The 15118-nt window shown below is 44.8% G+C and overlaps 1 protein-coding gene across 5 annotated transcripts in view; it reads right to left on the bottom strand.

Annotated features, from left to right (window-relative positions):
• The window catches only part of B3GLCT (beta 3-glucosyltransferase), a 160581-nt gene that overhangs the window by 113388 nt on the left and 32075 nt on the right, over positions 1-15118 (bottom strand). For all 5 annotated transcript variants that reach the window (XM_039533776.1, XM_039533757.1, XM_039533750.1 and 2 more), the window contains one exon: positions 12919-12958. In XM_039533776.1, the coding sequence (XP_039389710.1) occupies positions 12919-12958 (40 nt within the window). The remainder of the gene's footprint in view (positions 1-12918; positions 12959-15118) is intronic.

Genomic DNA, 15118 nt, shown 5'->3' with positions numbered 1-15118 from the left:
GCTCCGGGCTGTGCTGCCTGCCTGGCATTCTGGGGTTGGAGGTGCTGGGCTCCAGCAGGGGCAGGGGGGCGGGGCCTCAGGCACAAGGGGTGGAGTGGGGGCTAACCTGCCTGAGCCCACAGTTCACCCGCCGCTCATGCTAGTATAGGAAAGTATGGGTTATAAGCAGGTAGCTACCCTCCCCTGTGTTAAAGTTTAAGAAAAGTTGTGGCCTGCCACTTAATTCCATATATGTGTCTGTCCTCACTTTGCCGCTGTGTCCACATAAATGTTAGTTCTTTTCATACTTGCCTCCACCAATGACTGTGAGACCACCTCCGTGACTCATTAAATGTGCAATCCTAACTCACTCCATGTTGGGCTTTGACAAGTTTGTGCTCATGGTGTAGTGGAAGGCATAACTATGTTTGGGGCCAGAACAAGCTTTCAAGTTTCACAGAGCACTTCCCGTCTGGGGACGGTAACCAGAGTGTCTAAGCTAAATACAAGTTGGGACAAGTTGTTACCCATAAGGCATACTTGTCTCTCATATCCTAGGACCAACATAGGGGGTTACAGCAACACTGCAAACAAATAATAACTATAGTTTTTCCCTGATGTCCTCCATTTCTCCCTCACAGCCTTATTTTACCTCCAGGCCCACCACGTGCACACACACAAAAAGATAGTGACTACTTGAAAAGAATCTGCAATGAAAGCTTATGAATATAAATTATTTCCTATCTAAAAGCATACATTTTCAGTGCACAGATTTACATAACTTCCATTGATGTTAATGGGAGTCACAAGGCTAAATCTGTATGTATAAGATTTAAAATATATCCCCAGAGATGAATAATGAAAATTAGATAGCTTTATACAATTACTAATTTAGTAGTAGATTTATAGATATGGCAGTGTCTGAACTAGACAGTTTCACTTATGGTACGTTTAGCAGCAAATGGGGATGTACTGGAGAACAACGCTCCCAAGGATAAATCCAATATCTACTTTGCTGTTTGTGCACTGGAAACTTCCTTGGAAGTATCCTTTACTAGAGTAAACAAATGAATAGAAGAACCCATTTAAAGGAATAAAGAAATACATTTGTTTTAAAAAAAATTCAATGCACATTTTTATATAAAAACATAAAACAAAATACTTCATGATTAATACTCAGCAGACCTATTAGTATTTTAGAAAGCCCCCCTTCTCCTCCTAATTTGATAAGAACTATTTCACTGTTTGAGAAATAATTGGTTTACTACCATGTCACTTTTCCTTCTCTTGTTCTTTTTATGTATCTTTGTTTTCCCTCAGATATAAAAACTATCATTCACAACCTTAAATTTACAGGAATCCCTTAAACTGTTGGTAAGAAAATTATCTTCCCCATAGCAACTTAATAAAATCATATTATGCAAGCCTTCTTACAAAAGCAAAGCATTGTGGTCAGTTTTGCTTGAGACGTAATCGCTCACGTGTCTGAACAATAACTATTTTACTGTGATTATTTGTATTGCCAATCAGGAATTGGGGCACCATTGTGCGAGGCACTGTACACTCCTAACAAAAAGGCTATCCCTGTTTCCAAGAGTTTACATTCTAAGTAGGAGCTCATTACTGAAAAGCTTTACTACATCTAGCACTGTCCTCAGAATTATCACTGCAATGCCCCAGGCACTGCCATACCAGAACAGACCAATTGACCCTGCAGTCTGGTACCCTGTCTTTGAGAGCTGTCAATACCTGTGCTTCAGAGGATGCTGCAAAGTCATTAAACTATTCTGTGCAATAATAAAATATAAGGGTAACGATTCTTCCTGACCCCTATTAGCATCCATATCTCAACATCACAACAGATCTCATAGCTAAGCAGAGTTGAGGTTTGGTAGATACTTGGAAGTGCCTTTAGTAATGCGTGCTTTAGAAAGCCCAAATGTCGATTCAGTAAAGTGACACACTTCCTTTTGAATCAGTATTGAACAAGTGCTTAAACATGATGGTAGGGGAGAAATGATACCAAGAGAAGCATCTTTCAAATGAGAAAAAAATAGGCCTTTACTGCTTATGGTAATTAAAAGTCCCACAGTAATTTTTACAACAGGTAGGAATGCAAGTGTCCTCTAATCTAGGTAATTACATTACCTGCACTTTAAATCAGAGAGTTATCAACATGTGGGTCAGGACCCAAAATTGGGTCACCAGAATGTTTCAAAGAGATGCGCAGCATCTCCTGTCCCGCGGGGCTGGCTGGGCTCGCCGCCCCACTCCAGGCACTGCAACCTCTGGGATCACAGCACTACTCAGGTTTAGCCCAGAGGTCATGATGACGGGAGTCTGGATAGGCCAAATTTGAGTGAGGGGCACTGCAACCCCATGAGGCAGGTCACAACTCCACTCATACAAATTTTGTCCAGTCAGGAGGACGGGGACAAACCTGAGTGGCACTGCAAGCCCAGACGTTGCAATGCCTGGAGCTTCAGGAGCTGCCATTGTGGGGTGAGTGCTGGACAGAAGCCAACCCCCTCCACCACCCCTGGGGACAGGAGCCAACTGAAACCACCCCAGGGCCTCCACCCTCAGACAATTTACTGGGTCCCAACAGGCCATAAACATTTACAAATGGGTCCTGAGCCCAAAAAAGGTTGAGAACTACTGCTCTAAAACTAGACCTGAAGTTGGTTTTGAACAGTTGTACATAGTGTTGTGTACTGTAAGCGCCCATAAGTCAAACAGGAGATGAATCTACCTCACTGGCTGGAGAAGAGAATAATACATTTATAAATATGTTGGGTAAAGTGTATTGGGATCTTTCTGGATGAAAAGTGGAATATAAATGTATGATTCATCACTCCAGATGGATATCAGCTCATACCCTGCAGCATGAGGATTAAGAGAGTTAGTGTAACTGCAGACGTTATTCTCATAAGCGTCTACTTCTCTCTTATTTTTGTCTGCAGTATTGTTGTAGCAATGCTGGTCCCGGAATCAGAGACACAAGGTAGATGACCTGTCCTGGCTGCTCCTAGGTAGAGGCGCAGCAGGCAGCTCTGCACACTGCCCCCACCCTGAGCACTAGCTCCGGAGCTCCCATTGGCTGAGAACCGCAGCCAATGGGAGCTGTGGGAGTGATGCCTGCAGGCGGAGGGAAGGCTCTCCGGAGCGAGGGAATTGGTCCATGGGATCTGCGTCAAGAGGATGATGAGAGGACGAATGGTGCCGGTAGTACGGAGACCAGCATCTCCCTCTAGGCCAGGGGCTCTCAAACTGGGGGTTGCGACCCCTCAGCGGGCTGCAAGGTTATTATGTGGGAGGTCGTGAGCTGTCACTCTCCACCCAAAAATCCCGCTTCACCTCCAGCATTTATAGTAGTGTTAATTTTTTTTAAGTGTTTTTAATTTATAAGGGGGGGGTGTCACACACAGAGGCTTGCTGTGTGGAACGGGTCACCAATACGGAAGTTTGAGAACCACTCTCTAGACAATCCATGTTGAGATGGTGGGGACCGCGATTGTGGTGCCCATGGCTGAGGACGAGCCCCAGAGGATCTGGGCTGCAACTCTGGAGATCTGCAGTGTGAAGATGGAGAGCGCTGCTTCGTTTCGGGGATCAGCGGCACTTCACTGCCCACTGAAGGGTCTTAGCAGCTGGCTTGTCCTTGTGGGGAGCCTTTGCTGATTCATGCGGTATGTGCTGCATTGGCGGCGTGGGTGGAGGCCTCTGCTCTGTTGGCACCGGGGGAACTTGGGAAGGCGTCGGTGCCATCTGGGGTTTAGGTCCCATACCACTCCCTGGAGTCAGTGGTGGACCTTCTAAGGGGCTATGAGTCCCAACTGAGGAGGCACGAATGAGTGGCTCCAGAGTGGCTGGGCAGCCCAAAGCGGGTCCCTTGCCCAATGACCCATGGCCCTTCTTGCCTGGTGCCTGGGAGCTGTACTTTCTCGCCTTCTTTTTGGGCACTGGTGATGAGGAACGGTGCCGAGTGGAGCCCTGTGCTGGCGGCGCACTGAGGCCAAGGTACTCTGCGAGTCCTGGCTGGACGGCATGGAAGCTGGACAAAGAGCGGACTCCATGAGGAGCCCGTAAATGAATATCCTGCTCTGAGTCCAGGGCCAAAAGTTTTTACAAATACGGCACTTATCTCTCACTTGTGATTCCTCCAAACTTGAGACAGCTGCTATGGGAGTCACTTACAGTCATAGGCCTGTTACATAGAATCATAGAATCTCACGGTTGGAAGGGACCTCAGGAGGTCATCTAGTCCAACCCCCTGCTCAAAGCAGGACCGATTCCCAACTAAATCATCCCAGCCAGGGCTTTGTCAAGCCCGACCTTAAAAACCTCTAAGGAAGGAGATTCCACCACCTCCCTAGGTAACCCATTCCAGTGCTTCACCACCCTACTAGTGAAAAAGTTTTTCCTAATGTCCAACCTAAACCTCCCCCACTGCAACTTGAGACCATTACTCCTTGTTCTGTCATCTTCTACCACTGAGAACAGTCTAGATCCATCCTCTTTGGAACCCCCTTTCAGGTAGTTGAAAGCAGCTATCAAATCCCACCTCGGTCTTCTCTTCTGCAGGCTAAACAATCTCAGTTCCCTCAGCCTCTCCTCATAAGTCATGTGCTCCAGCCCCCTAATCGTTTTTGTTGCCCTCCGCTGGACTCTCTCCAATTTATCCACATCCTTGTAGTGTGGGGCCCAAAACTGGACACAGTACTCCAAATGAGGCCTCACCGGTGCTGAATAGAGGGGAATGATCACATCCCTTGATCTGCTGGAAATGCCCCTACTTATACAACCCAAAATGCCATTAGCCTTCTTGGCAACAAGGGCACACTGTTGACTCATATTCAGCTTTTCTTCCACCGTAACCCCTAGGTCTTTTTCTGCAGAACTGCTGCCCAGCCATTCGGTCCCTAGTCTGTAGCAGTGCATGGGATTCTTCCGTCGTAAGTGCAGGACTCTGCACTTGTCCTTGTTGAACCTCATCATATTTCTTTTGGCCCAATCCTCTAATGTGTCTAGGTCCCTCTGTATCCTATCCCTACCCTCCATGTATCAACCACTCCTCCCAGTTTAGTGTCATCTGCAAACTTGCTAAGGGTGCAGTCCACACCATCCTCCAAATCGTTAATGAAGATATTGAACAAAACCGGCCCCAGCACCGACCCTTGGGGCACTCCACTTGATACCGGCTGCCAACTAGACATGGAACCATTGATCACTACCCATTGAGCCCGACCATCTAGCCAGTTTTCTATCCACCTTACCGTCCATTCATCCAGCCCATACTTCTTTAACTTGCTGGCAAGAATACTGTGGGAGAATACTGTGTATCAAAAGCTTTGCTCAAGTCCAGAAATAGCACATCCACTGCCTTCCCCTCATCCACAGAGCCGGTTATCTCATCATAGAAGGCAATTAGGTTAGTCAGGCATGACTTGCCCTTGGTGAATCCATGCTGACTGTTCCTGATCACTTTCCCCTCCTTTAAGTGGTTCAAAATTGATTCCTTGAGGACCTGTTCCATGATTTTTCCAGGGACTGAGGTGAGACTGACTGGCCTGTAGTTCCCTGGATCTTCCTTCTTCCGTTTTCTAAAGATGGGCACTACATTAGCTTTTTCCAGTCATCCAGGACCTCCCCCGATCGCCATGCTTTTTCAAAGATAATGGCCAATGGCTCTGCAATCTCATCGGCCAACTCCTTTAGCACCCTCGGACGCAGTGCATCCGGCCCCATGGACTTGTGCTCGTCCAGCTTTTCTAAATAGTCCCGAACTACTTCTTTCTCCACAGAGAGCTGGTCACCTCCTCCCCATACCGTGCTGCAGAGTGCAGCTGTCTGGGAGCTGACCTTGTCTGTGAAGACAGAGGCAAAAAATGCATTGAGTACACTAGCTTTCTTCACATCCTCTGTCACTAGGTTCTCTCCCTCATTCAGCAAGGGGCCCACACTTTCCTTGACTTTCTTCTTGTTACTAACATACCTGAAGAAACCCTTCTTGTTACCCCTAACATCTCCGGCTAGCTGCAACTCCAAGTGTGATTTGGCCTTCCTAATTTCACTCCTGCATGCCTGAGCAATACTTTTATACTCCTCCCTGGTTATTTGTCCAATCTTCCACTTCTTGTAAGCTGTTTTTTTGTGTTTAAGACGAGCAAGGATTTCACTGTTAAGCCAAGCTGGTCGCCTGCCATATTTACTTTTCTTCCTACACATCGGGATGGTTTGTTCCTGCAACCTCAATAAGGATTCTTTAAAATACAGCCAGCTTTCCTCAACTCCTTTCCCCATCATGTTATTCTCCCAGGGGACCTTGCCCATCAGTTCCCTGAGGGAGTCGAAGTCTGCTTTTCTGAAGTCCAGGGTCTCTATTCTACTGCTGTCCTTTCTTCCTTGTGTCAGGATCCTGAACTCGACCATCACATGGTCACTGCAGTCCGAGCAGGGCTTAAATCTGGGAGACTGGGGCATGCCCCACCTGGGACGAAGTCCCCACTGGGACTCTAACTTTTAACTACTAACTACACTTAACAAATACTTAATATTAATTACTATAAACAAACTATTTACAAGGGTCAAAGTCCGTAAAAACAAAAAACCACTAGCCCTGGCTATGCAAGGAAAGGTGCTCTGACTAAATACCACGGGCAGTAAGAAGGATCTGAGAGGCCACAGCGCCAGCGACGACTGATATACCGACGCGTGAGTGCAGCACTCAAGGGGGCGCTACTGCCGACCCTATGGATACCACTAAAGCAAAAATCTCTGATGACCACACACACACACACACACCTAGAATAGAATTGACGTGAACAAGCACTCAAAGAACTCTCTTTTCCATAAAATTCATATAAACAAAAAATCCTCAGATCAGCCCTAAATTTGCTACTGCAAACCTGAAATTTTCAACCACAGTGAACATGCTTCTGAAAGCCATCTCCCCCATTCTTTATTCTAAAGACAGTATTTTATATACCTAATTCCTCACATTCAACTAATTCCTGGCAATTTGGTATTAAGCATTTTTGGCCAGGATACTGGGTCAGTACCCCTTGCATGCATACTGAGTAAAAATTAATTTGGTAAAAGTCTATTATTACTGGGGCAAGTAGATTGGCCAGTACAGCAAGGTATCTGTTGGAGGATTGATCCAAGGAGATAAAATACAGACCCTAAGAAATCAATTTTAGTAGTGGGAATATCAGAGGCTCACAACGAGGGCTCAACTGAGACCACTTAGCCACAGATGTCTGAGCAGGTTCAAAGTGAGTGGACCCATGTTTAGGAGGGAGGATAGTTCCTGTGCAGCATTATGTGAGCTATCAGTTGTTGTGGAGCCCTTGCAAGTTCCAGGAGAGATAGAAATGGTAGATGGTGTGGAAAATAGTAACTTATAGAAGCCAGATGCTATTGCCCCAGCTTCACATAATGAGTTTCTTAAGAAAATGACATTGTTCTTAGATAAAGAGGAAAATGGTGTAGTCCCAGCCTGATTGGCCCCCTCTAGAAAATGAAAAATATTTTCAGGGGCTGTGGTTGCTTTGCCTGGAGAAGAAGAATTTGAACACTGGTTGGAACATACTACCGAAATGCTACAGGGATGGCAGGTACCAGATGCTGAAAAGCGAAAGAGTCTTGGGGGTCCCGAATTATATGCGGTGCACTTGTTGAATATCAACAGACCTAATTTTAGTGTCGTTGACTGTCTGAGAGCTCAATTGTACTTTTGAGAGAACGGAAGGTGCTGAGGACCTCTGTTTTTAATGTCTGTAATACCAACCATCAAAGAGGCTGGGAAAAAAATGTTACAGTGAGCCCTGGGGAAGGGAGCAGTGTCTCCTGAGCAAATGGACCATAATAGGCTATCCCAAATTTTAAAGAAGTACATTATATAATGAACTGATCCTACCCAAACTTCAACTCAGGGAGCAGCAAGAGAGTCCTCCTGGCTACACTCAGCAGATCAAGGATATCCAAGAGGAAGAGTAATGACAAGCTGCCTCTTCCAGCCCCCCAGTTTCCCACCACCCCCTCGCTCTGCTGCTTCCTCCCTATTACCTCTAGCTCCCTTCTGCAGTCTCACACACCAGGCTCATCCCGTTCCTTACCTCTTGACCACGGTGCCTGGTAATGCCAGCCCTGCTGAAGCCCAGAGCAGGAGCCCCTCTTGCCTTGGTCTCCTAAATCACTCTAGCGGTGGAGCACCAGAAGAAACATGAGGTGAAACAGTCGGTACCAGGCAAATGTCCAAAGATTGGAAGTCCTTGGTACCAGGAGTACATTGGAGCCAAACAAAGATGAGTCGGGCATCTCAGATACAGCAAGATTTTGGAGAAAGTGAAACTCCTGTGGTAACAAGTGTGTGGTCAGTACCGTGTCCATGGCCTGCACCAAAGAGATAGTGGCTGAGGGAGTTGACAATACCATGGATCTTGATTATTCCAAGGGGAGTCCGGTCAGAGCCCGAACGGGCTTCTTCAGGACCAAGTGAGAAGAGGTAGAGCTTTTCTTGCTGCTTCACTTCACGGACAGTACCGATGACCTCTGAGAGCCAAAGACTTTACAGTCTTTGAGCTTGACAGTGCCCTCAGTACCTGAGGAACCAGCAACCTCGTGGGTACCGGGTCAGAGAGCAATCGGTGCAGAAGTGGTTGGAGTCATCAGAGACTACGACTTCTTTGGAGTAGATTCCCTACCTGGAGCACTCAAGGGACGGTTTTGGGGGGTCTTATTGGAGGAAGATTGGGTCTTCCTCTTAGATGCCCCTGAAGAGTGCAGTACGTAGACAGTGGACGTACTCAGAGACTGGAGTAGAGGGCCAGGGTCAGAGGCTGGGCGCAGCAAACTCCCCATCATGAGGAGTCAAAATTTGATCTCCCTGTTTTTTCTGGCTCTAGATTTTAATGCTAGACAAAGTTTCACTTTTGGGAAATATGAGATTCCCCGAGGCAACAGGTGCACTGGGAGTATCTGTCATCCACCAGGATTGCCTCCCAGTACAACAGGAAACATTTGAAACTGGGCAAACCAGGCAGTAGTTTTCTCCCCTCCTGGTATTAAGAAGAAAGCTATATAATTTTTTTTTTCAAATTAAGTTGGTCGGTTTTTTCAAATCTACTACAGCTAAAGCTGCTACTAAGTGCTAAGTACTAACTACTGCTAAAAACAACTATAACCACTAAAAGAGCTAAGGGGACAGAGTTAATGTTACACTCAATACAGACAACTGCTAACGCTCCATCTCAGGCTAAGGTGGTTGAGAGGGAACTAAGGCCAGTTCACCCATATAGTGCTATACAACAACAGCACAGAGCATGAGACTGAGTAACATACATGCACAGGCCGAACGGATGCTGCTATGAGAAATCTTCAATCAAAGGAGCAGGGGGTGCAAGCACACCTAGAGTGGAGCACTCACAGAGACATTACTTGAAGAAGGAGTGAAGGATCCCAATAACTTACTGTTAGATGATACAAATAGTGATATGGAAGGTGTTTTAAATACTTTGCTACCGTCAGTATCTGAACACTAGGACAAGGGTATTCCTGTCTGAAATAAGCTCCGGGGAGCCTTCTCCCACAATAGGCTAGGGCAGTGGTTATCAACCTATTTACTTTTGTGGGCCGGATATGCAGCTCTTTGTGTGTTATGTGTGCCACATCCACACTACCTGCATGGCCCTGAGAATGTCACATGGGACATAGCTGTGTGTTGACTGGGCCGCAAGCGGCCCGTGGGTTGAGAACCGTTGGCCTAGGGAGTAGCTGAGACTGTATCAGTAGTGCCTAGTAAATAGAAGTAAGCAGGTTATTCGGCCATTAAAGCATCTAACCTATATTGCTTCAGGACTTATGGCAAAGAACCCATTCATATAGACCATAGGTTTGTGGTAGCATTGTGGAGCATGTTCCTACTTGGTGAAAGGGTGATGGGAAAGGTTAAATGTGTGCAATCATATTACGAAATGTGTGTAATTACATGTTGTACTCCTGGTGGAATTCTGCACCAAGAAATTAAAAATTGTACAACAAAAAATTTTTAAATTCTGCATATGTTATTTGTCAAAATAACACAATATAATCACACCAGTTTCAATTATTTTTGGTCATTTATTTCAAAATACCTGTCAGCAAGTATGTCTGTAACAATACAAACAACAAAAAAGATCCAGGAAATGTTTTTTTGACAAATAGATTCCTTACCAGGAATATTAATACAGACTGTAATTTGACTAGATTCAATCAAACAAAAAACTCTAGCTCTTAACATCCACAAACATTAGGAAAATAAAGGAGGACTCAAAGATGATCTACATTTTGTGATTCGAGCTTATATCTAACTTGAAGTCCCAGATACTCCCCATACACCTCAAAATTTACCCCCCACTTTTCACACACTCCAATATCCTGGCCATAAAAAAAGATATGAATATCAAATTTTGCATTTATTAAAGATAGCATACTACAAAGAACACTTCACAGCATTTTAATACCATGCAAATCACTGATCTTAAGGATAGTACACCTCTACCTCGATATAACGCTGTCCTCAAGGGCCAAAAAATACTTACCACATTATATGTGAAACCGCATTATATTGAACTTGATTTGATCCGCCGGAGCACGAAGTGCCCCCCCCCGCCGCCGCCCGAGCGCTGCTTTACCGCGTTATATCCGAATTCGTGTTATATCGGGGTAGAGGTGTATATAAAATGGAAGTTACTGCAAATATTAAAACATACTATATGTTAATTCACAAATTATTTTCCAATAGTGAACCACCAATAGGAAGTGTTCCTAAAAGGATTCTGTGATAGAAGGCCTGGAGGCCCTGTATCACCCCCACTCCAGGAAAAAGCAATATAGACATCTCCAAGCTGCCCAGAGCAGCTGTGTGGGACACAGCCAATGAGAGAGGTTGCAGGGAGCAGTCAGTCAGGGCCCAGAAGGCTCATATAAAAGGAGCTGAAAGGGCTGGATAGATCAGTCTGCTTGCAGGGACCTGGGGAGCTAGAAGTGCTCCTGGCTGGCTGCAGGGGCTAAGGCAGGTAGTTGTTGGCAGGGAGCGGGGTATAGTTTCTGGATGGCTACCAAGACTCAATTAAGGTGTGCTACGGGGAAGTGGCCCAGGGAAATGTAATTAGTTAAAGGGATATGGCATGTGGCTGCTACTTAGAGGGCTGGGACCTGGAGTAGTGGGTGGGCCTGGGTCCCTCCCCCATTCCAAACAGCCATTGGGAAAGTGGCTTTGCCCTGAGAGAAAAGAGTTTAGACAGGCCCAGGGAAGGGACTGTACATGGACCTGTTATGGTCCCCCTGGAAGGGGGCTGAACTGAAACTGACCCAGCTGGACAGCTGGGGTCACAGAACTAAAGGGCAGGTGAAGAGCCTCCAGGAATGAAGCCCTGGGGGTGCTGTTCCATCCCAGAGCAGGAACCTTCACACATAAACTGACCAACTAGGGCAGGGGTCGGCAACCTTTCAGAAGTGGTGTGCCGAGTCTTCATTTATTCACTCTAATTTAAGGTTTTGCGTGCCAGTAATACATTTTAATGTTTTTAGAAGGTCTCTTTCTATAAGTCTATAATATATAACTAAACTATTGCTGTATGTAAAGTAAACAAGGTTTTTAAAATGTTTAAGAAGCTTCATTTAAAATTAAATTAAAATGTAGAGCCCCCGGACGGGTGGCCAGGACCCGGGGCAGTGTGAGTGCCACTGAAAATTAGCTCGCGTGCCGCCTTCGGCACCTGTGCCATAGGTTGCCTACCCCTGAACTAGGGTACTGAGATAGGACCTTTTGGTCAGACAGAGGACCAGAGCCCGGGGACAGCTAAAGAGGGGTACCGTGATGGGCCCAGTTGGATTGTTGAAGGACTGAGCCCGGGGAGAGCTGTAGGACATTTTGGACTTATATCCCAGAAGGAGTTAATTTGTTTGCAAAACAGACTGTGTGTGAGACTTAGCAGGAAGGCTGAGTCACCAAAGACCCACCTGACATGCGCAGCAACCGACAGGGGTCACCGTAAGCCTACAAATTGAGAAACTGCAGGCACGCACACACTCGACCAGGGGCGCTTGTGAGAAGTGGGTGCCACCCCTTTATAGATTCACTACCATGGTTAAACCTTTCTTTGTCCTTCTACAATAGCCTGCAGGCCAGTGTGACAGTCTGTATGAGAATACACCGGTTCACAATCAAAAATGTAAATAATGAATCTTTGTTTACTATTTTCACTATGAAAAGTTTCTCCGTTACAGAAGGATGTTTGTTTTTATTATGTTTTATGTACTTTTCAGGTAGAGAGTTTCTCCATATTTGAAGATGGCCTGAACATTTTCAATATTCTTTTGAAAGGGTACATGAAAAGTTAACTCCATAGTCTGCCTCACATGGCATGTCCAGTAAAGGTATTTATTCCGCTGCTTAGCATTTTACTAGTCTTTCCACAGGTGCTTAACATACATTTCTACAACTCTATTATACTATTAGACCTTGAGAGTGGTGCCTTGTAGTCTCACAATTAAGTCCTTACAATTCAGTTACATTCTAAGAAGCAACCTGATAAAAAAATACCACTGTGAGGTACTAAGCTTATTGTCTCAATTACTTTCATATCACAGGTACTCAGTTTATAAATACGATGGATTTTTCTAACTATTAGCTCTGCAAATGGCTAGCTGGTCTATTGCTAGCTCATGCATCATCACCAGAAGATTCTGGAATTAGCAGTTAACTAACAATGCTGCTGAGTAATAGGGTGCCATTTTACATGGTGACTAATCTAAGCATAACTGTACTTTAGTAAAGCAACTATAAGTAAATAGAAAATAAGCATTACACAAGATCACTGACAGAACATGAGGATATATACATTTCAATATGGGACTACTATAGCTTTGACTAAGAAGAATTTGTTTACTTACCTATGTTTATTTGATTTGATTTTCCACTTTTTCCAAACTCCTGTTTTAAGAAAAGAAAAAAACATGAGGATGCCGACAAAAATCCTAATGTTTGCATAGAGATCTAAATAATGAAGTGTTCACCAGGTTCTATCTGAATTCTTAGCATGTTTTAACACACTCTAGGATAAAAAAAATCTAGCGTAAAGTCTTTCAACCCTCAGGGACAGCTATTTAATATAATAAGGACATCTTCTACATGGTCATACAATGACTGAGGCAAGGTATTTGCATATTTAAAGAATTACTGAAAAGCATTATATAATGCTTATTTCTTACAAATCTAATTATGGAGGAATTTGTTATTGCTGTAAGCATTTTACTTTTTTTTTTAATGTCCTTCATGGATACCTATTGTGACTAAACATATAAAAAGGTACAAAATACAGAAAAAAATCATAGCAAATTCAGGAACACCTCATTCATATGTGATCAGCTACCATATGTCTATTGAGATAAACAAGGTGGATGAGGTAATACCTTTTATTGGACCAATTTCTGTTGGTGAGAGAGAAGTTTTCAAGCCACAGAGCCCTTTTTCAGGTCTGGGAAAGGTACTTCCAGCATCACAGCACAAGGCAAGCTGAAACAGAGGGTTTAGCTTAAGTACACCTCTACCCTGATATAACGCGACCCGGTATAACATGAATTCAGATATAATGCGGTAAAGCAGCGCTCCAGGGGGTGGGGCTGCGCACTCCGGCGGATCAAAGCAATTTCAATATAACGCAGTTTCACCTATAACGCAGTAAGATTTTTTGGCTCCCGAGGATAGCATTATATCGGGGTAGAGGTGTAGTTAGCACATATTGTAAGGGACATTCAAGGGAAAGTGGTCTGTTAACACCTCTGCAGTCATAGGACAAAAAGAGGGGTTTAGTGGATTACAGATTGTTGTAATAACCCATAAATTCAGTGTCTCTGTTCAGTGAATGGTTTTTAGGGTCTATCAGAGTAATGAATTTAAACTTGCAGGCTTGTCTTTTGAAAGCGTTGTGTAAATTTCCTTTGAAGATGAGGACTGATAGGTCAGATATAGTGATCGCTCTGTGAAAAAACAATGAGGAGTCCTTGTGGCACCTTAGAAACTAACAAATTTATTTGGGCATAAGCTTTTGTAATCCACTTCATCAAGTGCATGGAGTGTTGCCTCCAGCTGCAGTGCAGGAGTTGGTCTCATCCACCCTCCCACCTGGAAGCACACTGCTTCCCCCAGCTGCAGAAGAATCAAGGAGACTCTCTCCCATTCTCTCAGCAGTTCCTTTCCCTTGGGGGTCCCAGCATAACACTCCCTCCTGCTGTAGGCAAATACTTTAACCTGAGCTACATGGAAAAAAATCATTACCAAGTAACAGATCGAATAGGAGGTATTCCATTACCCCGCCCCCCAGTCAAAACACTTTCCAAACCATATGGATTTTAGCTATTGGCATGAGAAATCTGCTTTTGCCCACCCCCACAATCTCTGCCATTTGGCCAGGCAACATACTGGCCTTTGGGACCACACTCTGCTTAACCAGAGAGATCTGGGCCCCTGTATCCCTCTGCCCCAAATATTCCCTGCCATCAGTTTGAACAGCCTTCACATGCTCCATATCTGGTTCTGCAGAGGCTAACCACACAGAACCAATGTAATAGGTTTCAATTGCTGGGAGGGGTGGGTTCTGTGTTGAGGACAGCAGAACTAACATGAGCTATTGTTTGCCTGCTTCCTCCTAGCACAGGGCATTTATTCCTCAGGCGATCAGTGGAATTACACTGATAGCACCTTTTTTAACAATTACTATAACATCCATGGTCAGTGCATTATGAGCCTTCTGAAGATATCCAATGCAAAGTTTGTCATGTTGGGTACCACACAATCATTTTATAAAGATGAACATGGGGGTGTAGGGTGTTCCACTGAGCTACAGAGAGTCACAGTGTCCATTTATTCTTTTGCATAGAGACTATCTGGTTTGGCCAATGTACATGGCAGAGGGGCATTGCTGGCACATGAAAAGTGTTCACTCACAAGTGACATGGTGTTTTTGTCTTATTTTCCTGTGTAATTTGAGGGTATTGTGATTATCTGATTTCACACACATAGCTGCTATTGGGACATTTAGTGCACTGGATGCGGTACACCACATGTTGTGATAGGCATGTGTAGAACCCATGG

This window comes from Mauremys reevesii, linkage group 1 (genome assembly GCF_016161935.1).
Source record: "Mauremys reevesii isolate NIE-2019 linkage group 1, ASM1616193v1, whole genome shotgun sequence".
NCBI classification, from domain to species: Eukaryota; Metazoa; Chordata; order Testudines; family Geoemydidae; genus Mauremys; species Mauremys reevesii.
Note: the sequence above shows the minus strand (reverse complement) of the source record. Positions and strands in the feature narration are given on the sequence as shown.